Below are 26,575 nucleotides of genomic sequence, written 5' to 3' on the forward strand. Positions count from 1 at the left end.
ATAAGATTAACCAAGCAAGTAAAGGACCTGTACGCAGAAAACTACAAAATATCATTTAAAGAAATTAAAGATTTAAACAGACAGATATTCCATGCTCATGGATAAGAAGACTGAATGTTGTTAAGATGTCAATCTTGCTTAAGATGATCAAGAGATTCAATGCACTGCCTATCAAAAATTCAACAACCTATTTTAAGGGCTTGGAAAAGCTAATTATCAAACTCATTTAGAAGGGCAAGAAACTACAAATAGTTAAAGATACTTTTAAAAAGAAGAGTGAGGGCGGGCCGCGGTGGCTCAGCGGGCAAGAGTGCTTGCCTGCCGTGCCGGAGGACCCCGGTTCGATTCCCGGCCCCAGCCCATGTGAAAAACAAACGGACAAACAAAATATAATAAAACAAGAAAATGTTTAAAAATGTTTCCCTTTCTTCCTTCCTTCCTTCCTTCCGTCCTTCCTTCCTTCTCTGTCTTTCCTTCCTTTCCTCCCTCTCTCTTAAAAAAAAAAAAAAAAAAAGAAGAGTGAAGTGGGAGAATTAACACTTCCCGACTTTAAAGCATACTACAGAGCCACAGTAGTCAAAACAGCATAGTACTGGCACAAACATAGACGTACTGATCAATGGAATCAAATTGAGAGTGTGGAGACTGACCACCAAATTTATGGTCAACTGATCTTCAATAAGCCTCCCAAGTCTACTGAACTGGGACAGAATAGTCTTTTCAATAAATAGGCTTGGCAAAACTGAAAGAGTTGCTCTGAATAATAGGCCAAGAAGTGATCAGCTTCCAGACAGAAAATCAATGCAACATCCTCTGATATTTTGCTCTAAATTGATCTGGATGAAGATTTTGGGGACAGATGGGAAATGTGGTGCTCTCCTGGCAGATTACCTTCCCCCCTTCCCCCTTCTTCTTTTCCTCCTTTCTCACTTCTCCTTTCCTCTTTTTCTTTTTCTCTTTCTTTCTCTTTTTCTTCCCTCCCTAAAAATAAAAAGAAAAAAATACATACACACATAAATAAGTCATTTATATACGGCTGCTAAAATGCATTTTGCATATTCTTACCACCTATAGAACATACAATATTAAGAAGCAATATGTTTTGTTAAAAACCATCCTCTTTTCAGGAAATGAAGAGAAATAACCAATAATAATAGCTAATATGTTTAAGGTACTTGTCACATGCCATATATTATGCAAAGAACTTTATACATATTATCTGGTTTAACCCTCCAACAACCCTATGATGATGATCATCATCATCTACCACCATCACCACCATCATCATCACTTTATAGTCAAGAAAAATAATGACAGCAAATATTTTGCAAATGATTATCCCATTTAGTAATCAGCAAAACCAGGATCTGAGCCTAATCAATCTGATTTTAGAGTCTATGATCATAACCACTATTTGGGCAAACTGGGGTAAAATATAACAAAGTGAAGGCTAAGAAACTTATTTTTTATTAACAAAAGCAATTATACTTTTTCTTTCATTTGGCTGGTATCTTTTAGAAGCAAGGTCTAATTAGTTGGAATACTGAGAGAATGACAAGGGTACTAGTAAAATTTTCCTGAAGTACCTGACGCATAACCAGGATATTTTCTTAATTTTATGGTTGTTTTTTTTTTAACTTTTTAAATTTTTTACATGGGCAGGCACCGGGAATCGAACCCAGGTCCTCTGGTGTGGCAGGCAAGCATTCTTGCCTGCTAAACCACTGTGGCCCGCCCTATTTTTTTAATTTTAATCTGCTAGAAAGTACCTTTAACTTTTCTGAGTGTATTGAACATATTTCTATCTTTATTCAACTAGATTTCTAAATACAAAGATCAACTTGCTATATCACATTTGTTTTTATACCTTTGCAGATGATTAGTTTAGGAGATGATCCCTAACCTTTCCTTTCTACCCAGAGTTAATAAATTTCTCCTGTACGTTCCCTACACAAATGTATTATGTACATAACTACCTCGGACAAACATATTGTAATGTTTATATGTTAATATGATGTTCCTCTTAATAGAGTTTGGAGCAAAAAACTTGTATGTCTGTTTTCCCAACATCAAGCATTGAATGGGTATGAATTAAGTATTTGAAAGATGTTTAGATTGAATACATGAGTGAATGAACAGAAGAAATATTTGCTAAACTGAATTAAACTGACCTTGTTCTATAGTTATTTTTAACTTTTTCCTTAAAGTTAGACATATATATGTGTATATACTATATTTACACATTTATATATTTACATATATAAAATTAACTGAGGGCTCTAATTCATTATGGTTTAAAGAGTGATTGCTCTTCTTTCTATTATCTGCTTTTACATGTAAATTTTAACTTCCCAACCTGTGTTAGCCAATCTTCTCTGAACACTTTTATATTATAAAATAACAATGTTTACCCCGTAAACATTATTCATGACTGATTTACTTCCATATCTTCTCAAATGTCAGTGTTATCTGTTTCTTCTTTCAAAGATAAACTTTTAAATTCACTACATTCAACCCTGTTAGGCTTCTCACTGTAGCAAATATTTAAACTCTGGAGCTTTCATTTCCAGCAGTGCTGAATTCAAGAAACCTTGTAACTTTAAAGAATGGCCCTTCCACATTCCAAATTATGTCATTCATACTAAGAATCCATAATATAGCTACATTATAACCAGACACACTGTCTTCTTAGTGTAATTAAAACTGTTTGAATGAGCTATGATTCTGGACCAAGTGTGGAAAACAAAAGATTGAGTCAAAGATTCATAATTTATTTACTGTGGGACTGTAACATAAGCTATAACAAAATATACATTAACTAAACGTTCACTGTTGATGGCATGCACATTCATCTGTCTGATTTTTGTGGAAGGAAAACAAATCTATCTAAATTCTACTTCAGTAGCAACCACTTAAAATCTCTATAATCTGATTTATCTTTATAACTCAATGGCAGTATTTACTTTTTGTACAGTGTTTCTACTCATCATGATAATCATGCTCTGTGACATTGTTCAAATTTAAGTATACAACAAAAGAAATGGTATGGATTTTCAAATGTTCAGACAAGATGTTCACAATTTCATTCTCCTTAAATAACAAGCTGATTGTAAACCAATTTCAGTTCCTGTTCATCTGATTTCTTCATGGTGACTGGATCCCACAAGATAATCAAGAGGAACTAAAAACTAAAATACACTTTTAGCATCTTGTCACTACAACCTAAAAAAAGAGAGGCCTTAAAAAAAAACCACGCTATAATAAGACACACTTTCTTTCTCTCATACATTTAGAAAAGCTAAGGTTTTATGGCAAACACAGGAACTAACTATTTTCATTTTTCAATGCAAACATCTAAAAGTAGTGATGTAATTCCTCCTCACCTAATCTCTTCCTAAATTCTGAAACAAATCCCTAATGACAAGTAATATACATTAGAAGTATCTGATAGAGGTAGTTTAGTAATTTAGTTCTCATCATCAACAGATACGTTACTGAAAAAGTTATGTAAACTTAACTAATTGTTGCAATGTGTTAAAATTTATTGCTTTTATATATACAATGTTATTTTTCACAAAAAAGAAAAAAAAATATTTCTTCTTGTCTCCAGTATTTTGGAGCATCTAGAAGGAGAAATCTGAAAGAGTGGAATAACCCATAACAAACTCTGAAATCTGTTCTGTAACTACTTGTTGAAGTGTACTTTGAAAATCATTGCTTTTTAAATTTTCTTTGTACATATGTATTATTTAATACCTCACTCAGATGTGAAAAGAATGTATACAATAAACTAATAATGGATGAAATGATATAATGCCTGGAAGATTTGCATTAGAATAAGCAGAGAGAAGGGATGAGGGCTAGTGGATTTGGATATAGGCAAAACAAGTATAGCCACATGTTGTTGACCGTTGAAACTGGATGTTGAGTACATAAGAGCACACTAAACTATTTTCTTAATTTCTGTACCTCTGAAATTTTTCAGCTTTAAAAAATGAAAAATACTACATTAAAAAATACATACAGGGCGGGCCACGGTGGCTCAGCAGGCAGGAATTCTTGCCTGCGATGCCAGAGGACCCGGGTTCAATTTCCGGTGCCTGCCCATGTAAAAAAAAAAAAAAAAAAAATATATATATATATATATATATATACAACTGGACAACAGGGGCTCAGTGGAAGAGGTCTCACTTGCCATGCCAGAAGGTTCGTTTCCCCATGCATGCCCATGTTAGAAAAACAAAAACAAAAACATACATATATATACACACAGAAACCTGTCATCAAGTTTCTGTCATATGTCTGACAGCAAATGATTAATAATTATGAAAAACAACCTCATTAATGCTAAAAGTAACATTTTATAGATTCTTTAAATACAAAAAATTTCTACGTTTCATGAATGAAATTACAATGCTGGAATACCAGTAAAGTTAATAATAAAAACTCTGTCATCACTTGAAGTCATAATTTATTAATTATGTTGCATCAACATCAAATTCTTCCATTAACACCAAAAATGAGACACTCACTAGGAAAGTGATTTCTAAAACAATGACAAATTTCTACAAATGGCAGTTAACATTAAATAAAAAACAAATCAAAAGCAAGAAAATCTAACCTCTTCACTCAAAAGAAAATAAGCAAAAGAATTACCATAAGTAATTTTAAGGAAAATGATTTTAAAAAAACTAGCAGTATATCTCAAGAACAAAAATAAAAATAAACCACTTATATTTCTGTCTCTTGTGACATACAGGTTTAAGATATCTCACGTTGCCAGAAAGACCGCCTCAAAAATGAACCTCACAATAGAGTACAGTAAGGTTATACAGTGATAACCTTAAGACTCTGACCAACATACATGACTCAAATAGCAATACAAAATTATTTATCTAAAGAAGTACCAATACGTCTCTGTGTGCAGGCATAGATCATTTTGGGGCAGCAATGATGGTTGCCAATTCTCTTATTTCTCAGGCATAGAGGAAAACTCAGAATAAAACCTCAAGTAGTACTACTAACGCTTTTAAAGAAACAGTGCCTAACAGATAACTGGGATGTTATTTATGCTGTGTATTTTAGAGCCAAAATCAAGAAAAGGAGATGAAAATTCCTTTCCATTCTTGATCCTTAAAAATCCTGAAACATTTTTTGTTATTACAAGCACTTGTTTTCAAATTGTGAAGTATCTGAAACATACAAGAGATTATATCCTTAGGTGTACATGTAAATAACTCTACACATACATATCTATGACATGGCATGAAAAATAATATCAACATCCATGAACCTACTATTTGATTAAATTTACATTACAGTCTTGCAAAGAGAAGAGACAATCAGATCATTTTTCATAAGCTTTCTCTATTATCTTACCGAATATTGTAATCTCTATTAGAATACTTTTCTGAATTTTCGTTCTGTTATAAATGCAGAAATTATTTTTAATTTCCAGTAGTAGTCTCATGGAGAGTCTGTCAAATAGCTCCTGGATTTTACCCAGAAGGGTTTTCTAAATGCATGTCTATCCAAAAGTGAGATTTAGATCTTTTAACATAAACTCACTGTAGAAATACATCCCAAAACAAGATAACTGATTACAAGCCTTCCGTTAACTGATGTTTTCAAATCAAATGGTTATTAATCCAAAAACATAACATGATACCAAAATACATTTTATTTTTTAGCTACAAACTTGCATACAGAGTGTGAAAACTTTAGTTTCCTAGAATAAGGAATGGCACGATTCTTTGCAATTAAGTCGCCGTATCCTTAACCTCCAGCAATATGTCTGCCTCGTTCTTCTGAAGACACCATCATCATACAATTCATAGCTTCAATTTGACTAGAATCTTTTAAAGGACAGAGGGCATATTATTCATCTTTGTATGCTCCCCACCCCCACAAAGGATTAACTCAATAAAGGTTTGTTATAACTAAGATAAACTCCAAGAAATGAGCTTCATAACACCTCAATCCCAATGCAAACCTATAAAGAGATGAACCTATTTCTCAAGAGTCTGACATATAAAAAGACACTGAACAAGAATAAAATCAGACACATTTGGGCTATATTATATTCCTTTACCACCTAATTCAGAATCATGTACTAAAAATGTAGAAGTAAGAATGCAATGAAAAAAAAAGACAGAGAGGATCCATCAGATTCTCAAACGCTAAGTGATCCCCCAAATTTAATGAACCACTTATCTAGCATATCAAAAAACATCCCATTTTCCAGAGGATACAGTTAAGCTGGCTTAGTTCAGATATTTACCCTCATATTTTCTGAAGGATCCCTTACTACAAAATTTGTTCTTTGAAGAATTCCTTCAGTCCAGCCAAAAGGTTAAGACATCCATAGGTATATGTATCAACAATTCTCAGTTCCCCAAAATAGTTTACTCATAAATACCAAAAGCAAAGTGTGAGAAGGCACACAATATCACAAACTGATCACCCTGTTAAATACTCGTGACTCCTTCCATATTATATGTACTAGGAGACCTAGCTGCCCTCCAAACTCAGTATTTTTAAAAAAAGTTTTCTACATTTGATTCTATACTGACCTGCCTGAGTCTACTTAAAACATGTAACTGTCAGGGGAACTCCCCTGATATGCATCCAGGATATTTAAACAGGGCCATTTATTGAGTAGGCATTCCATAAATATTTGTTGAATAGTTGAAAGAATAATTCTTCCATAGATTCAAAGTTGAACTATCAACCTCCATGCAGGTGCTCTGGTACAAGTTAAGTTCTGAAAGACTTCCCTCTCTCAAACACACAAGACAAGCAGATGGTCTGCTTCCTCCATAAACACGAAATAATATAGTAATCAATTCCACTTTCATAAGGTCAGACTAACAAGACAACCTACATTCCACATGTATGTTCAACACAACTGATTTCTCCAAAATACAACCCAATCAATCACACAGGCCTCTATCTTTCCAAAATACTCAGATATCCTGACAAACACCCCCTGAGAAACCATGGTTTGGTGAATATAGTACTAGACTAGTAGCCAAAAAATTTGACTTCTAGAAGGCACGAACGTTAGTTATCGCTAACTTACTATGTATCCTTGGAAAAATCAGTATCTCTTAGAAATGTCTCAATTTCAAACTTTATAAAATGGACGAAAACATTTACTTATCACCTTCACAGAGATTTAGTATCACAAAGAAACTGAAAAAAATAATAAATAAAAGCATTATTATAAAAGTGTTACTAGAAACCCAAGACCCAACAAAAAAAGCCACCCATTCTATATACCCTCATGGTAATTATCTATTAAAGGTGTCCTGGGCCTTCACATTTACATAATTCACTCTACTCAGAAGTACAAGTTATTCTTAAGACCACAACTAGTCTTATGACTTTAGTTATGCCAAGTTTCTCCCCTCTCTGACCCCATACATACAGGCTATATTGTTTGGAATACAGCCATTACTGCTCTTTTGTAACAAGTAATAAAGTGCGCCCCATCCCTAAAATACTTACACACACATATCAACTTGGATGGAATATCCCAACATTTATTTTAAATATAAGCTTAACTTACAAGAGGAACTCTATTACACATATACAAATACGGGCAAACCCTTCAGGAACACTTTCCATCCTAGCATACAAACATACAAACTCCGCTGCTATATATATATACACAAACAGACCATCTGTCTTCTAGACCATCAGTATCTCTTTCCACATACTAGCTAGCCAGTGATTTTTATTAAACTATCACACTGAGATCATACCGTCATTTCTACATACAATTTAACGTTCCAGGGATACCAGCGACCTTATCATACACGTAAACTACCCTCTGAAGATCACCTTTCCTTTCCCTATTATTCCTACAAAAGATACAAACTAGATACGGGGGATGCTCCAATCATGCCTACACACACAAAGTAACCTGTCAGGGGCACAGCCAACTCCGCCTCCACTGGCTTACTTTCCCGCCCCCTCCCCCAAGACAGAAGGGGTGTCAGGGACACCCCTTCACTCCTGCCTGGAGGGACTTCTCCGTAAGCTCAGGATCCCCTTTCCTATTCCCCCTCCCCCATCCTTACCACTGCGCTCCCGGAGGTCCAGGTCCGGGAGATGACAGTAGGTCCCAGGAAGCCAAGGCTTGAGACGCTGACCGAGTACTTAGGCCCAAAGCCTCCCCAGCCCTTCTACTCACCGTGTCAGAGGCCGAGGCCGAAAGAGATCAGCGTGCAAGACGGTGGGAAAGAGGGGGCGGCCGCCACCAGGGTCCTCCGCTTCCCCTGGTCCACAGCGAATTCCTCCCGCTTGTCAGGAGGCGGCCTGCGGGTGAGCGGACTGGCGGAAATGCGAGAGAGGAAAAGGGAAAGGCGTGGGGCTAAAGGGAAGAAACTGAGGGGAGGCGGGTCCCACAACCGAGACGGCGACCGTCTCCCCCTCCGCCAAGCAAACCCAAAATGGCGGCGGGAGCGGCGGCGGCGGCGGCTGTGGAGCGGCGGCGGCAGCAGCAGCTCCTCCGGAGGGAGGGAACGAAGGGCGCCTCGCGCCCCCCCCAACTCCTCCCTCCTCGCGTTCTCCCCCACCGCCCCACCTCACCCGACTCGGGCCGCGGAGCGCGCACGCACGCCCGCACGCGCCTGACTGGACCTGGGCTTGTTGCTCGTCGCTCCCACCAACCACCACCTCCGTCCGCCCCGCGCGCCCGTCAGTCCGTCTGCTTTCGCTCAGGGGCGCCTTCTCGCCTGGTCCCCCGCACCCCCTCAATCCCCGTCAGCCGGCTCCGGCGCGGGCCCTCACGCGTACCTCCAACAGCGCGAGCCCAAGCCTCTTTCTCCACCTCCTCTTCTTTCCTCCCCCCTCCCCGCCCCCACTGCCACCAACCGCCGCCACGGCCGCCGCCGCCTCCGACCCCACCCCCACCCCTCCACCCTCCACTCCTCACGCGTGCGCCTCCCACAATCCCCACCGCGGGACTGTTCCATTCCCGTCGGCTTTGCAGGGGCTGCGGAGAAAGGACAGGCGAAACCGAGCAGTGGTTGCCGTCAGGACTACAGTTACTCTGGTGGTGGGAGAGACCTACACCCACCTGCCTCCCGGAGTGGCAGCGGCGCCGAGGCTCGTTTCCCGCCTCCTCCTCCAGGCCGCGGTGACCCAGTCGAGGGCGGCCGTGCACCCCTCCGTTGGCACGTGGTTGGAGGCCGCGGCGGCTGCGCGTAGAGTCGCTTGCTGAGCTCAGACCCTATTTTTCTCCGCTGTTCGGGAGCTGGCGCCTAGAGCTGCCACTGATAGTCTCTCGCTTGCGAAGTCTGAAGAACCGGTCCCCGATTCACGGTGAGAGAATGGATAGCCCCGGGGTGATTATACTGATAGGGGAAAGGAGGAGGACTCTGAACCTCTAAGAAGCAGGTAGTAAGGCCAGAAGGGTCGACCCTCCGCCTGGAGGCGTCCTCCCAGGCCCTGGGTTGCGGACCTGAGATCCCAGAAAGAACCTGCAGAGTGGTCCATGCCAGGTCCCTACCTTTTTTTTTAATAACCAGCTTAGATTTCAAGAATTTGCCATTACTGCCTCCACGCAATGATGTTTGCTGTGCACTTGATTCACTCCTCACGGATGATACATCTTCAATCTCCCTAGGGAGCCTGATGTTAGAACGTTAAGAAATTATATTTCTAGTTCAGTTCTGAACGTGATCTCCCATGTCTTCTGTAAGCATCAGCAAATTATTTTTCTGATAAAGAAACCAAAAACTGAGCATAGAATTATAGTTAACTCCAAATCTGTCTTCAGCATTGATGTGTGAAGTGATTTGTCTATAAAATGGAATTAGCTGCTAGGCACAGTTGATGTTGGTAAGGTTTGTGGGTGTAATTGGTAGTGTGTGTTCTCTCCTTCCAAAATTGTTATCAAGACAGTACAAAACCAGGCTTGTCAGATTTCTGTGGGTTCTGAATGTTTGTGATCATTAAATTCAGGAGAACTGTATACCGTTAAAATCCACAGGTATTCCCAAAGTTTATCTAATCTAGTTCCATTCCTATCTGCAGGAGAAAAGGGTAAAGCAGAATAAATTGGAGTGAGGGATCTATTTGGGATTGCTTTCCACATTTATGAACTCCCAGGGTTCCAGTGAATAGTTTGAAAATCACTGTACCTGATTGACCTCAAAGGCCAATTCAAGGTCTAAAGCTCAAGTTGGTACTCTTACATTTCTTTAGTATATTTCAAAGTATGGCTCGCTAGCTGCCAGAACGTGATATATGAGGAACGGAATGGCTTTTTAAAAGGGGGAATTTATTAAGTTGCAAGTTTACAGTTCTAAGGGCATGAAAATGTCCAAATTAAAGCACGGCTATAGAAATGTCCAAATTAAGGAACCAACAAGAGGTTACCTTCACTCAAGATAGGCTGATGAAGTTCAGGGTTTCTTCTCAACTGGAAAGGCACATGGCAAACATGGTGACACCTGCTAACTTTCTCTCCAGGAAGCTATCCCAAGTGTGTTTTCCTTCTCTGTCTCCAAAGGTCTCTGGCTCTGTGAGCTCTCATGGTTCTTGTGACTCTGTCTCTTTCCAAAATGGTTCCCTCTTAAAGAGCTCCAGTAAGCAACCCCAGAGACTCATCAAATCGAAAATTACCACTCACAACTGGGTGGTTCATATTTCTATGGGAATAATCAAAAAGTTCCCACCCAGCAACATTGAATGAGGATTAAAAGACAGCTTTTCTGGGGTCCACAAGAGATTCAAACCAGCACAGAGCCCACAAATCATTTTTCATTTAATAAGAGAAGAACTTTGAAATTTTTGCCTGGGTAATCAAGGTTTTCAACTCATGCCTCAGAGTAGCAAAGTAGAAATATATACTCCAGACTGCCTAGGTTAAAAGCTCAGCTGTTCTACTTGGTAACTAAATTTCAGTAGAGACTTTGATAATAAGCTGATATTTATGTCATTTAATCCTTACATTTAGCTATTACTGTTATCCCCATTTTTCAAACCTGAGGGCAGATGCAATAAATTTAAGTAACTTGCTCAAAGTCACAGAACTATGAAGTTAGAGAACCTGCAAAGTATGAGGCTTACAGTTTCTCCACAACCTCTTCAACATTTGTTACCATTTCTCTTTTTGCTTTAAGCCAACCTAGCAGATGTGAAGTGTTATCTCATTGTAGTCCAGATTTCTATTACCCAGTTGACTGAAATCAGCATGTTTTCATGTGCTATTGGCCATTTCTTTATCTTCTTTACAGTAACATCTATTCAAATCCATTGTCTATTTTTAAGGGGGTTGTTTGTCTTTTTGTTGTTGAGTTGTGAGAGTTATTTATATAAAATGGATACAAGTCCTTTATCACATTTGTGACTTGCAAATATTTTCTCCCATTCTGTGAACTGTCTTTCACTTTTCTTGGTGGTATCTTTTGAAGCATCTTTTTAGTTTTGTTGAATTTTATTATATCTGTTTTCTCTTATCCATGCTTTTGGTTACATATCTAAGGAACCATTGCCTGACACCAAGTTAGAAAGGTTTAATCCTATGTTTACTTCTAAAAGTGATAAAGTTTTAGTTCTTACATTTAGGCATATGATCTGTTTTTATTCATTTTTGCATATGATACGAAGTAAGGGTACCACTTCATTGTTTTGCATGTAGATGTCTAGTGGTCCTAGCTCCATTTATTGAAAAGACTGTTCCCCATTAAATGATGTTGGTACCTAATCAAATCAATTGACCATAAATATAAGGGTTTATTTCTGTACTCTCGATTCTATTCCATTTATCCATAAACTTAGACATATCGGATCCATAGACATAGATCTTAGATCATATAAGATTACACTGTCTTGATTACTGCAGTTTTAAAGTAAGTTTTGAAAGTGGGTAGCTTGAGTCCTCCAAATCTGTTTCTTTTTCCAGATTGTTTTGGCTGTTCAGGTTCCTTGCATTTCTATATGAATTTTGGGATCAGATCTAAAATTTCTGCAAAAAAAGACCCTGAAATTTTTATAGGACGCAACATTTGTTTAAAAAAAAAAGTGATAATTTTAGTGAACATTGTTTCAGTATGAAACAATGGTGTGATAGAGTTACAAAATAGATTCACTCTTGGAAATACAGTATCTAAAATGAGGAAAACACCTGAATCATTGAGGGATAATATAAACACTGTATTATCTGATGATTGTTTTAAGAAACTGAAGGCATTTACCAAGAAAAAAAAAATTTACGGAACAAAACTATTTTCAGTATTTGGAAAGTTGTCACATGGAAGTTGATGTGTAAGACCCATGAAAAAGACTAGGACAGTGAGTGGAAGCTACAGGGAGACATTTCACCTCAGACTATAGAAGTAAAAGCTGTCAGAAAATCATATGGACTGCCTTCTGAGTTTCCCATCCCTGGAAACATTCAATCACTTGACTGTCCATATAGCACATGTAGCATATGCTGTAGTTAATGGAAAAAATGTTAACAGACATCAGTTTGGATTCCCAAACTGCTACTTTGGGTGACTTGTTTAATCTATACCTATTTTATCTGGTGATAATAATATCTACCTAATAGGGTTGTTCTGAGGTAAAGCCTATAAATTGCTAATTACAGAGCCTATCTCTGAAAAATACTCAGTGATTCTTACTTAGTTCAGTTCTCTAAGTAGATCAATTTAACTGTAAAGATCTGTGATTGGCATGACCACTGAAGTCTTAGCATATAGTTTTTGGGATACCTTTCTGAATTTGGTACTGGCTTCTTCTGACTTCTTAGGACTTGTTTGACATTAAGAAAATACTTTTTTATGTGTTGTTGAGAAAAGGGGCTCTTAATGCTAACTAGAAGTTTGATCAGAATAGTGGGAGAATTTTAAATACAATGGTAAACAAATGTCTTTTCCAAGTACTCAGAAAAATCTTCAGTTGGTATAAAGATTAACTAAACCAGTTGTTTCTGGGGTTAGTATGTTTTATCTACATTTTGAACAAAGAATGTCTGAGAATAGAGGCAGTATTCTTCTATTTTAGACTACTAGAAGTAGATATAGTAGGGAAAGTCAGGGAAATAGTAATTCAGACAATATTAGAAAAGTATTTTAATGACGTCTCTGAGAATTTTTTCTTCTTTGTACTTCATGGAAACCTTGAGATAATTATCATTCATCTTTAATTTTTACCAGCAGTCACCTTTTTTTCATACTTCATAGAGTTTTAATGTTGCTATTGATTTTTTTTCTTTATAAGAGAAGTTGTGAGTTTACAGAACAATCATGTATAAAATGTAGGACTCTTATATACCACCCCACCATCTACACTTTGCATTGGTATGGAAATTTTGTTACAATTAATGTTGGCATATTTTTATGACTATACTATTAACTATAGACCATGACTTAATGTAGGGTTCAATATTTGTATAGTGTAGCTCCATGGTTTTTAAATTTTTATTCTGTTACCATATATACAATAAGTATTGATATTTAATATAGTCCATAGCATGCAATAGGTAATTTTCCTTTATACCACTCTATTATTAACTCTTTGTACAAGTGTCATACATTTGAAATAGTTCATACAAGAATTAATTTATATTGCAATATTAATCGATGAGATACATTACTTTAGACCACCCATTTCAATCAAATTCACCTTCAGTAGGCACTGTTAATTAATAATCCTAATAACGAACTACCATTACCTCTATCCATTCCCAAACATTTAAGATCAACCTCATCTATAAATCTATGCATATCAGGTAACTGTTCCCCCTTCTCTAGCTTCTGTCTTATCTCTAGGTCCCCTATATTCTACATTTTAAGACTCTGAGTTTATATTTTCTATGTGGTTTATGTTAGTAAAATTAGACAATATCTATCCTTCTCCATCTGGCTTATTTTACTCAGCATTGCATCTTCAAAGTTCACATGCTTCAGGACCTCATTCCTTCTTATTGCTGCATAATATGTAGTCGTATGTATGTACCATGTTTTCTTTTATCCACGCATCTGTTGATGTACATAGGATTGTTTCTATTTTGGGGGTATTGTGAATAATGTTGCTATGAACATTGGTGTGCAAATAAATGCAAAATTGCCTGGTCATGGGGCGGGCCGCGGTGGCTCAGCGGGCAAGAGTGCTTGCCTGCTATGCCGGAGGACCCCGGTTCGATTCCCGGCCCCAGCCCATGTAAGAAACAAACAAACAAACAAAATATAATAAAACAAGAAAATGTTTAAAGATGTTTCCCTTTCTTCCTCCCTTCCTTCCTTCCATCCTTCCTTCCTTCTCTCTGTCTTTCCTTCCCTTCCTCCCTCTCTCTTTAAAAAAAAAAAAAAAAAAAAAAAAATTGCCTGGTCATAGGGCAACCGCAGTATTTAGTTTTCTGAGGAATCAACAAGCTGTCTTCTACAGCGGCTGTACCATTTTACTTTCACACCAGGAGTGAATGGCTAAGTGTTCCATTTTCTCCATATCATCTCCAACATTTGTGGTTTCCTGATTGTTTAATAGCAGCCATCCTTATAGGTTGAAATGATACCTCATTTTGATTTTTATTTGCCTTTCCCTAATAGTTAATGAAGATGAACATCTTTTCATGCCCTTTTTAGCCATTTGTATTTCTTCTTCAGAAAAATGTCTTTTCATATCTTTTGCCCATTTTATAATTTGATTGTCCTTTTGTTCTTTAGTTGTAGGATTTCTTTATATATACTGAGTATCAAACCCTTATCAGATATATGATTTCCAAATATATTTCCACTGAGTTGGCTGTCTTCACCTTTTTGACAAAGTCCTTTGAAGCACAGAAGTGTTCAATCTTGAGAAGTTCCCATTTATCTGTTTTTTTCTTTCATTGCTTGTTATTTGGATGTAGGGTCTAAGAAACTACCTCCTATCACTAGGTCTTGAAGATGTTTCCCTCTGTCTTCTTCTAGGAGTTTTAAGTTACTGGCTCTTATATTTAGATCTCTGATTCACTTTGAGTTAATTTTTAAATAGGGTGTGAGAGAAGGGTCCTCTTTAATTCTTTGTGTATGGATATTCAGTTCTCTCAACCCCATTTATTGAAGAGACTGTTCTGTACCAATTCACTGGATTTGGGGGACTTGTCAAAAGTCAATTGACTATAAATCTGGGGGTCTGTTTCCAAACTGTCAATTCAATTCCATTGATCAATATGTCTATATTTGTGCCAGTAACATGCTGTTTTGACCAATGTGGCTTTATAATAAGCTTTAAAGGGAGGAAGTATAAGTCTTCCCACTTCATTCTTTTTAGGATGTTTTTGGCAATTAGAGACCCCGTTCTCTTCCAGATAAATTCCATAACTAGCTTTTCTAAGTCTTCAAAGTAGGTTGTTGGAATTTTGAATGTTATTACATTTAATCTGTAGATCAATTTGGGTAGAATTGACATCTTAACAACATTTATTCTTCCTATCCATGAACATGGAATGTTATTTCACATATTTATTTAGATCTTCTTTGATTTCTTATATCAGTGTTTTGTAGTTTTCTGTGTACAGGTGCTTTACATCCCTGGTTAAGTTCATTCCTAGATACTTGATTCTTTTAGTTGCTATTGTGGATGGAGTTTTTTTCTTAATTGCCTCCTCAGTTAGGCCATTAATAGTGTACAGAAACATGACTGATTTATGTGCATTAATCTTGTGTAGTATCACTGTGTTGAATTTACTAGTTCAAGTAGCTTTGTCATAGATTTTTCATGATATTCCAAATATAGGATTGTGTCACCTGCAAGTAATGTGAGGTTTATTTCTTCCTTTCCAATTTGGATGCCTTTTATTTCTTTTTCTTGCCTAATTGCTCTAGCTAGAACATCTAGCACAATGTTGAATAGTTATGGTGACAGTGGACATACTTGTGTCATTCCCAATATTAAGGGAAAGGCTTTCCATCTTTCACCATTGAATATGATGCTGGGTGTGGGTTTTTCATGTATGCCCCTTATATACTGAGGAAGTTTCCTTCGATTCCTGCCTTTGGAAGTGTTTTTATCACAAAAAAGATGTTGATTTTTATCAAATGATTTTTTCAGCATCAATCAAGATGATCACATGATTTTCTCTTTCGATTTTTTAATGTGTTGTATTACACTGATTGATTTTCTTATGTTGAAACTCCCTTGCATGCCTGGAATAAACCTCATGTGGTCATGATGTATCTATCATTCTTTTAATGTGCCATTGGATTTGATTTGCAAGTATTTTCTTGAGAATTTTTGCGTCTGTATTCGTTAGGGAGATTGGTCTGTAGTTTTCCTTTCTTGTAGTATCTTTATCTGCTTTTGGCATTAGAGTGATATGAGCTTCATAAAATGAGCTAGATAGTGTTCTTTTGCCTCAATTTTTTGGAACAGTTTTAGCAGCAATGTTGTTAGTTCTTTTTGGAATGTTTGGTAAAATTCCCTTGTGAAGCCATCTAGCCCTGGGCTTTTCATTGTAGGAAGGTTTTTGATGACTGATGGAATATTTTACTTGTGATTGGTTTTTAGAGATCTTCTATTTCTTCTGGAATCAGTAGAGGTTGTTCTTGTGTTTCCAAGGAATTATCCATTTATCTAAGTTGTCTAGTTTGTTGGTGTGTAGTTGTTTATAGTATCCTGTTATGATTTTGTAAATTTCTTTGGGGCTCATGGTAATGCGCCTCCTTTCATTTCTAGTTTTATTTATTTGCATCCTCTTTATATCTTTGTCATCCTTCCTAATGGATTTTATTAAATTTTCTCAAATAACCAACTTTGGTTTTATTGCTTCTATTTTTTTTTGTTATCCAATTCATTTATTTCTGCTTTAATCTTTGTAATTTCTCCTCTTCTATTTGCTTTGGGGTTCTGTCCATAGAAGCAAGTGTATGTTGAAGTCTCTACAGTTTTGCCAGTGTTTGCCTCATGTACTTTGCAGCTCCTTGATTTGGATGCATAAACATTTATGATTGTTATTTCTTCTTGATTTGTCCCTTTTATTAATACATAGTGTTCTTCTTTGTCTCTTTTTTTTTTCATTTTTAAACAGTTTTATTTACACATCATACAATCCAACCTACATTTATAGACATGCCTTCACCACCATACTTTATCTGAAGATTTTTCCTTTTCTTCCACAAAGAATCTATACCCTTTTCCCATTTCCCCACCTGTTGACATTTAGTTTTGGCATAATGCCTTTGTTACATTCATTGGAAACAATATTACAGTATTGCTGTGGACTGTAGACTCTTGCGCACATTGATTGTACTTTTTCCCATATACCATCTATTTTTGACACCCTGCATTATTGACATTCATTTGTTCTCCCCCATGCAAAAATGTTTTTTAATTTCTACATTTAATCACCTTCATTGTCTGGACACGCTAGTCATTCCTAAATTATACCGTCTCAGACTTTATCCTCTAACTTTCCTTCCGGTTTCATATATGCCTCCAGCCCTTCTTCCTCCATCATACTTGCATTCAGCTTCATTCTTCAGTACTTATATTATTGTGCTGCAATCAGATAGTGTTGTGTCCATCAAGGGATGAATGGCTAAACAAGCTTTGGTAAATGCATACGATGATACAGATATGCAATAGTAAGACAGAATAAAGCATGAAGAATGTAACAATGTGGATGGACCTTGAGGACATTATGCTGAGTGAAATTAGCCAGAAACAAAATTAGTGCTGTCACTAATATGAACTAACATTAATGAGTGAACTTGGAGAATTGAAGTTAAGGAACACAGGTTATGGGAGATAGAAATAGGGTAGAGATTTTCCTTCTCTCTTATGTCATCTTTTCATTAAATGTCTATTTTGTCTGATGTTAGTATAGCTACTCCTGCTTTCTTTTAATTACACCTTGTGTAAAATATCTTTTTTCTATCCTTTCACTTTCAGTCAGTTTGTATCACTGGATCTAAGATGAGTCTCTTGTAAACAGCATATAGAGGGATCATATTTCTTAATGCATTCTGTCACTCTGTATCTTTTCATTGGTGACTTAGTCCATTAACATTCAAAGTTATTAATGTAAAGGCAGTTCATGAACCTACCATTTTACCCTTTAGTTTTTACATCAGATCTATATTTTTCCTGTTATAATTTTTATCCTTTAAGTTACCCTTCCTAATACTCTTTAATTCTGTGCCCTCCTCCAGACTTTTCTCTCCTATTTCTTTTTTTTTTTTTTTTTTAGTTGACAAACTCCCTTTAGTATTTCTTACAGGGCTTGTTAACAAATTCTCTTAGCATTTGTTTTTCTGTGAAGATTGTAATCTCTTCCTCACTTTTTTTTTGATATATATTATATGTTCACATACCATGCAGTCATCCAAAGTGTACAATCATTTCTCACAATATCATCATATAGCTGTGCTTTTATCATCACAGTCAACGTTTTTTTTAATCCATTTTGTAAAAAATAACATATATGCAAAAAAGCAATAAATTTCAAAGTATATCACAACAATTAGTTGTAGAACAGATTTCAGAGTTTGGTATGGGTTACAATTCCACAATTTTAGGTTTTTACTCCTAGTAGGATGGGACTGTCCCCTCCTCTGTGGGCACATTGGAGCAGGAGCCGAGCCCAGACAATGATGCCCGAGGTCTGTATCTGCAGCTGTGCCTGCACCAGGGAGAAGCAGCAGTCAGATAACCATCTGGCCAAGACCAGGCCCAGGTAGCTCCCAGCTCTCATTGACTTTATGTTGGCCCAGCTCACAACTCCGCTGGTCCCAGTCCTAACACTTTGTGCCGAGCTATTAAAGAACCTGCTCCAGCACCCCCAAAACCAGGAAACTCACCTTCTGGCCATCCTGGGGGCCAGAGCTCTCCATGAACATCTCAGCATCCACCCAGTCTGTCACCAAAACCGTCCACCAGAAGTCCTTCTCCTCCCACTCAGGACACAGGCCAGTCTTCCAGCCAACCCTCTGCCACTTCCAAGCTCTCTGCACCCTGGAGGTACTTCAGCAGCCTGAAGTTAAAACTTAACTTCTCTCTAAGCATCTGTGGGTCCTCACTTAGTTTCTCCAGGGCAGACTCTGGGTTTCATCTCTTAGCTTAGCATCTAAGCTAGGATGTCTGTGTCTGCTTTTCTTTCTCTACTCTGTATCAGTTCTGAGCTCTCTCTATCTCCATGTGCTCTTTTAAGAACTCCAGTAAACTAATTAAGACCCACCTTGTATGGGCAGTGCCACATCTCCATGGAAATAATCTAATCAAAGGGTCCCACCCAAATGGCGGGTCTGCCCCTATGAAATTGGATTAGGATTTTCTAGGGTACATAACAGCTTCAAACCAGCACACTTATACCCTAGTTCACTTGTTCTTCTGCCTCTTCAAATCCTCTGTTGTCTGTCTCTTGTATATTTTTAATGCGACTTACAGTATCTTTCATTTCCATAAGATCTGCTACTTTTCTACTTATCCTTAAAATTCTTCTTTATGCTTTCATAGTGTATTCTTGATAACCTCTGTGTCTTTAACCAATCCACTGAAGTTATTTATGTGATTTCTGTAAATATCTTTGACTAGTTCCAATTTCTGTCTCTTTCAGCTTTTTAATTTGGCTTTTTGTCTTGGACTTATCTTCTTGCATCTTCAAATGCTTAGTGTTTTTTTTTCTTTCAGTATTTGATTATCTTGATATGTCATTTTGCAAGTTGATTTTCCTTGCTTGTCTAAGATTTTGTAGTTGCTTGGATTTGCATTGAATCTTTTTGCACTTGGCTTGTCAGTAATTCCCCATTAAACTAAACTTACAAGCAGGCCTTTCTAAAGATAGCTATTTCAGGCCTGCTTTGTTTAATTCTTTTCTGCACATTCATTTTGAGTTCTGGGTAGAGATAGGCCTTGGACAGTGTTAAACAGCAGTGTAATGGCAGTGTAAAAGAGTCAAGGAGAACTAACCTGTGACAAAGTAGAGCTTTCTTCTTGGACCTGGGTGCCTGCTCACAGCCACTACATTCTCCACAACAGCTTCCTCTGCAGTGGAGGAGTTCCAAGGGTTCCAAAGCCAGCTAAGTTTAGTACGTAAAATTTTAAAATTAAGTCTCATGAATGTAGTTTTTCCCAGAGCATTCAATTTGCTGATATGTTGTTCTAGTCTGCTAGCTGCCAGAATGCAATATACCAGAAGCAGAATGGCTTTTAAAAAAGGGAATTTAATAAGTTGCTAGTGTACAGTTCTAAGGCTGAGAAAATGTCCCAATTAAACAAGTCTACAGAGATGTCCAATCACAGGCATGCAGGGAAAGACCTTGGTTCAAGAAGGCTGATGAAGTTCAGGGTTTCTCTCTTGGCTGGAAGGGCACATGGCGAACACGGTGTCATCTGCTAGCTTTCTCTCCTGGCTTCTGGATTCATGAAACTTCCCAGGAGGTGTTTTCCTTCTTCATTTCCAAAGCACTGGCTAGTGGACTCTCTGCTTCGTGGTGCTGCAGCATCCTCTGCTCTCTCTGAATCTCCTTCATTCTCCAAAATGTTTCCTCTTTTATAGGACTCCAGAAACTTATCAAGACCCACCCAAATGGGTGGAGATGTGTCATCACTTAATCTAGTTTAACAACCACTTTTGATTAAATCACATCTCCAGGGAGATGATCTAATTACAGATTCAAACACACCGTATTGAATAGGGATTATTCTGCCTTTACACAATGGGATTTAGATTAAAACGTGGCTTTTCTAGGGGACACACATCCTTTCAAACCAGCACATATGTATTGTAATTATCTTAGAAATGAATTACTGTGCTGCATTTCTCAAATTTCTTTGGCCATGGAACACTGGAATATTTTATCAAACTAATTGGTATTCACCAAACTTATTTTGGGAACTGCTTCTCTAGACCTCTTGTTTTCACACACAGCAAAGGAGCCCTAGAAGCCAATGGGTAAAAGGGAAGCAAGCCAATAGAGAGCATTCAGGGTCTTACCATTATATCTACCCTGTATAGTGTAGGCATGTGGAAGCACATCACACATTTTCTTTTACTCTCTTTCTCCCTCTCTCCCTCCATCTCTTTCTCTTTCTCTCTCTCCTTTTTTTCTTTCATTTTTTAATTAGAGAAGTTGTAGATTTACAGAAAAATCTTGCATAAAATCCAGAGTTCCCATATACTATCCTGTTATTAACAGCTAGTATTAAAGTGGTAAATTTGCTGCAATTGATGAAAAACCATTTTTATAATTGTACTATTAACTATAGTCCATGGTTTCCTCTAGGTTCTCTACTTGTACAGTCTTATGGGTATTTCTTTTTATTTTAATTCCTGTAACATATGTACACCTAGCCACATGCAAATATATATTTCAGTACTGTTAGTTAACGTTCACAGTGTTGTCTAGCACACATTTCTTTTCTTTTTCTTTTTTTTTACACATGGGTAGGCTCTGGGAATCGAACCTGAGTCTCCAGCATGGCAGGCGGGAACTCTGCCACTTAGCCACCATTGCCCGCCCTAGCACACATTTCTTGAATGACTAAATTGGCATTTTCATTGAAAGGTAAACTTGAAAACTAAATGGAATTGAGATTCAAAAGAGTTTATTTCATTCTCTTGACTGTGTTTGTAAGCTCATTAGATTATGGATTATGTCAATTTTGTTTGCCATTGTATTCACAGAGCCTGGCACACCATAGTTGTTCAGTAAATGTTTGCTAAATGAATGGGTACAACTCTGCTCTAAAAATGGTTGTAAGGAAGATGAAAATTATTGGTCAAAAGTATTTTAAACATCTTTTAGCTCCCAAAAGATTCAAATTTTCAAAATTAAACATTTCTAACATGCAAAAGCATAGCAAAATTACACATGGCATGAAATAGTACATAATAATAAAACAAATACTTGTGTACCCAGCATTAGAAATAGAACATTAACAATTTCTTTATGTGCCCTGCCCCTTTCCCTCTTCCCAAGAGTAACCGTTATTCTAAATTTTATGGTTATCATTCTTTTGCCTTTCTGGTTCAGTTATACTACATATATGTATATACCGCAAATAATGAATTGTTTTATGTTTTTGAATTGTATATAAATTTTATCATATTATATATAATAGTTTTCACTCAATATTAGCTCTTAAGATTCATCCATGTCGATGTGTGTAACTATAGATTACTCTTTTCATTCCTAGTATTCCATTTTATAACTATATGTCTATCTACTCTTCTGTCAATGAATATTAGGTTTTTTACTTTTTTTTTTTAATAATTCATACTCCACTACTATGAATTTTCTTATACTTGTTTCCCAGGATACCTTTTTCTAGAATGAATACCAAAGAAGTATAATTTCGGAGACATAGGGTAGCACATTTTCAACTTAAAATATGTGAAATTTGCTTTCCAAGAAAGTTGTACCAAATTACACTCCCATTAACAATTTACGAAAGTTGCCAATGCTGCCAGCTTTCTTAATACTTGGTATTATCTGACTTCCTCATTTTTCCCAGTGTGGTGGTTGTGCATAGTATCTCATTGTCATGGTTTTAATTTGTACTTCCCTGATCTGTATTAAGATTGAAAATCTTTTCATGGGATTACTAGCCATTTTTGTTTCCTTTTCTGTGAAATGATTTTCATATTTTTGTTCATTTTTTCTGTCAATTTGTAGACATTCTTTATATATTTTAGACATTAATCCTTTGTCAGTTTTACATGTTGCAAATATCTTTTCCCAGTTCTGGCTTACCTTTTTACTGTTTTTTTTAAGAGTGCAGGGACAATGCTGAAAGAAATGATGAGATTTATCTCCAGGGGCCATAAGGTGAGTCCTGACTTACCTTAACACTTTGCACAAACTATTTACGTGGGTTTCTTGTTTTTAGGTTGTATACAGAATCTGATTATCATCCCTTAATGAAGTATCCAAAATAAAGATAAATTGCAAGTTCAGAACTTTAGCATCTGATGGTTGAACAAAATAGTAAAACCATATATGAAAAAGAGCACTCTTTTGGGTTTTTTTTTTTGTTTTATTTATTTAGTAAATCATTTTTCAGTACCTTCTATGGAACACTGGTACTTGGGATTCTAATAACAGTTTTCATTTGTTAGGCATTCATTATGTGCCAGGCAGTATGCTCGGTGCTTTACCTTATTTAATCCTCATGACCAACACATGAGGTAGATAGTATTCCTATTTTATAGAGGCAGAAACTGAGGATCAGAAAGGCTAAGTATTTTGCCTAAGGTAACAAGCTATGAAGTTGCAGAGCTCCAACTAGATGCCAGATCTGACTTCAAAGCATGTGGTCTTAACTACTATGCTATGTGCATCTTACGGTCCATGTTATCAAGAACATGAAAAAATAAATTTAATTTGTATAAATACAGAAATTAATTTAATAAATATAGTACAGTGCTATTACAGCATCCAGGAGGAGCACCTAACCTGAATTATTAGGGTCCAGAAGAAATCCTCTGGACCTGAGAGCTGAGTCCGGAAGGAAGAGAATTGAGCCAGAACGACTCTGGCACATTCATCTGATAATTAAATTGCAGGTTAGATTTTCCAGAGAAGGAGCCCTTCTTCCTATTTTTTTTTAGGTGTTCATGATAAACTTAACATAAAATAACCCGTTATTATAAAATAAAATAAAATAAAAATAAAAGCAGGAATCAACAGAGGGATAGATTCTGGTGTAAACTTACTATGCTAAAGGGCTGACATTTCTCCTTCCTTAATATCAGACAAGAAAGACCTCTCCAGGCCAGACTAGAGAGATGTTAGTGAGAATGTTTTGGTTTTTGTCATTTGGTTCAGGATGACCTTTTAGATTCACAAATGGCATTCTTTTAGGAACTATATGATGTTCATTCTGGAACCATGCAGAAGCACTTGTACAGATAGTTGTTTTCCTTGGAAACAACGGACTAGCTGAGTAGTGCCACATATAGCACTGTAGGAAGTAAAGAATCCATTTTGCTATCTTTTAATTTGCTTCAAAAAGTGTAACTCTTAAGTCCTAGGACTGTTGAAGAAATAGCACCATCTTGTGGTCCTTGAATATCTTTCTATTTTCACTTGTATTTCACTCCAAGTGAAATACAAGGGAGACTTGTATTTGAGATAATATGATATAATGAAAAGAATGGATATTTTGGAGTAAGAAAGACTTGGATTTAAATTTTAGTCCACCCCTACCAACTCTGTGACCTTAGGCAAAATTTCTTAACTTCCTTGAACCTTAATTTCTTAGTTAACCCCATTTTAATACAGACATAATATTTTGCTTATCTTCTAGGATTTCTAACTCAAAATAGCAAGCGTAAAACATATAGTACCCAGCATCTAGGTCCTATAGCGGGTTCTCTGTTACCAAAAGCCATGCATTCAGTTCAAGATAGATTAAAACTCTCAGCCAATACAAAGAAAATGCTGTTAGCAAAGAGGGAAAGATGATTACTTTTGACCAGAGGTGTCTAACAAATATTCCCAGAGGATATGGCATCTGAGGATAGGTAAAATTTAGATAGGGAGAGCGGGAAGTTGAAGTAGATTGAGAAGTATAGACATAAAAGTAAAAGGCATGTTTTAACGTGGTTATATTGCTGAAGTTTATGAAGTGATGAGACTACGCAGGTAGTTTGAAATCATCACAGTGGTCTTGATTTTTATGCTCAGGAATTTGAAACTTATTTTTTACATCAGAAGGGAACCATACAAAGCTTTTTGATTAGCTGAGGTTAAATCTATGATTTGGGAGGACAAATCTGACGGACTGTGAAAAATGAAGAGGCAAAGATTAGAGGTAAGGATACCAGATAGGTTGTTGAATTAACCTCTCTGATCCTGTCTAGTAAGAATGAACTGTTAGAGACCAAATTTTTGTATGGAGTTCTAAAGTCTTCTTATAAAGTGGTTGTAAGTGTTTTAAGGGTAGTATAAAAAAAGAATATATTTTCTGTACTGAAACTGTTTGAGACTAACTGTAAATACAGGCAGCTTTCCTGTTATCTGCTGATTTATTAAGCAACTACCATTTTGCATCACTCTCACATCCCTGTTCTCCTGCTTCTACTAGCTTCATACCCTAGTCTTTCCCTTATAACTGGAACCTTTTCACTTTTATATAAGGCCTGTAATCCGTAAGCTCAATTTTAGGGTTCTTCACTTAGCATTTCCTCAGATTTGTCTCCTGAAATCTCATCCCTCCCTAACTCCCTGGTTAAGAGGTTTCAGTGTACAGTTCACTGGGTTGCCTATACCACAGTTTACTTTCACTTAGCTGGATGCTTTACATACTCCATTGTTACATGTCCTTAATGAAAACTTCTTCATGCCAGGGCACAACTAGCAAGAAAATTATTGTAGGGAGTGTAATTATAACTATCAACTAGTGAGGAACATTGCACTAATCCTCTGATAATTGAGGTTACTATGTATTATTAAACAGAAGAAAATCATACAATATTGGTCACCGTTCATCATTTTTTGTAAGAACAGTAAAGAAGTTTCCTGCTTTTGGTTATTATTGGCTTTCCTATGCTTCCAAACAATCTCTTAACAGAATTATTTGTTCTCATATGGGACAGAACCCTGACATGGCAACACACGAGCTCTAACAGAATCAGGGTATCAGTAATGTGATTAGACTTGTGGAAGTATAAATAAAAACAAAGGATCCTTTTATACAGAAGTAAAATGTACATTAATTACATTTATTACATAGATGGCACACACCTTTAGTGTTATAACCAGTATAAAAAGCCTGATCATCCTCAAACACTAAAACAGTTTCTTTTACAGTTGAATCCTGGATATTTTTTGCATACGGGGACCCAGGCACCTCAAAGCACTGCTGTTCACCTAGATGATCAGGTTCCAGTTGAGAGTCCCAAAGTTATTTCCCGCACCAGTGAGAGTGACCCGGTGAGTTGCTAATATGTATGTGAATTTGTTTCAGGGCTTATAATTTATATTGCTTTTCTCATTTTACATACCAGGAAAACTGAAACCTAAAGAAGTTAGCAGATTTACATAGTCAGACAGTGCAGCTGAAACAAAACTTTAGAATGCAGATTTCCCCAGTTCCTGATAGAGATAACACACTCAGATCAGTCCATATCTGTTCTCATCTGATCCCTACCAGTGAACTCACCACAGTGCCAAGGAATTTTTTTTTTTTAATTAAAAAAAAAATTAACACAACATTTAGATATCATTCCATTCTACATATGCAATCAGTAATTCTTAATATCATCACATAGATGTATGATCATCATTTCTTAGTACATTTGCATCGATTTAGAAAAAGAAATAGTAAGACAACAGAAAAAGAAATAAAATGATAATATAGAGAAAAAAATAATAAAAAATACAAAAAATATATTAAAAAATATATATAGCTCAGATGCAGCTTCATTCAGTGTTTTAACATAATTACATTACAATTAGGTAGTATTGTGCTGTCCATTTCTGAGTTTTTGTATCCAGTCCTGTTGCACAGTCTGTATCCCTTCAGCTCCAATTACCCATTATCTTACCCTATTTCTAACTCCTGATGGTCTCTGTTGCCAATGACATATTCCAAGTTTATTCTCTAATGTCGGTTCACATCAGTGGGACCATAC

At 36.7% G+C, this 26,575-nt stretch overlaps 2 protein-coding genes across 9 annotated transcripts in view; one reads left to right on the plus strand and one right to left on the minus strand.

Moving 5' to 3' along the window:
• ASH1L (ASH1 like histone lysine methyltransferase) overlaps positions 1-8,911 on the minus strand; it is a 340,594-nt gene extending 331,683 nt beyond the window's left edge. For 2 of the 5 annotated variants that reach the window (XM_077156397.1, XM_077156393.1), the window contains exons 1-2: positions 8,803-8,911; positions 8,198-8,337 (exon numbers count right to left, since the gene is read on the minus strand). The gene's annotated coding sequence lies outside the window, so the exon portion shown is untranslated. Of the gene's footprint in view, positions 1-891; positions 982-8,197; positions 8,556-8,802 lie in introns of those variants that run through there. The other 3 variants (XM_077156395.1, XM_077156396.1, XM_077156394.1) reach the window with 3 other exon arrangements.
• A 13-nt stretch (positions 8,912-8,924) lies between these two features.
• Positions 8,925-26,575, plus strand: part of DAP3 (death associated protein 3) — a 31,358-nt gene continuing 13,707 nt past the window's right edge. The window contains exons 1-3 of one of the 4 annotated variants that reach the window (XM_077156413.1): positions 8,925-9,330; positions 22,713-22,766; positions 25,740-25,874. In XM_077156413.1, the coding sequence (XP_077012528.1) occupies positions 22,725-22,766; positions 25,740-25,874 (177 nt within the window). In that variant the 5' untranslated portion in view covers positions 8,925-9,330; positions 22,713-22,724. The remainder of the gene's footprint in view (positions 9,331-22,712; positions 22,767-25,739; positions 25,875-26,575) is intronic. The other 3 variants (XM_077156414.1, XM_077156416.1, XM_077156415.1) reach the window with 3 other exon arrangements.

The sequence above is a fragment of the Tamandua tetradactyla genome, chromosome 4 (assembly GCF_023851605.1).
Source record: "Tamandua tetradactyla isolate mTamTet1 chromosome 4, mTamTet1.pri, whole genome shotgun sequence".
In the NCBI taxonomy this organism is placed as follows: Eukaryota; Metazoa; Chordata; class Mammalia; order Pilosa; family Myrmecophagidae; genus Tamandua; species Tamandua tetradactyla.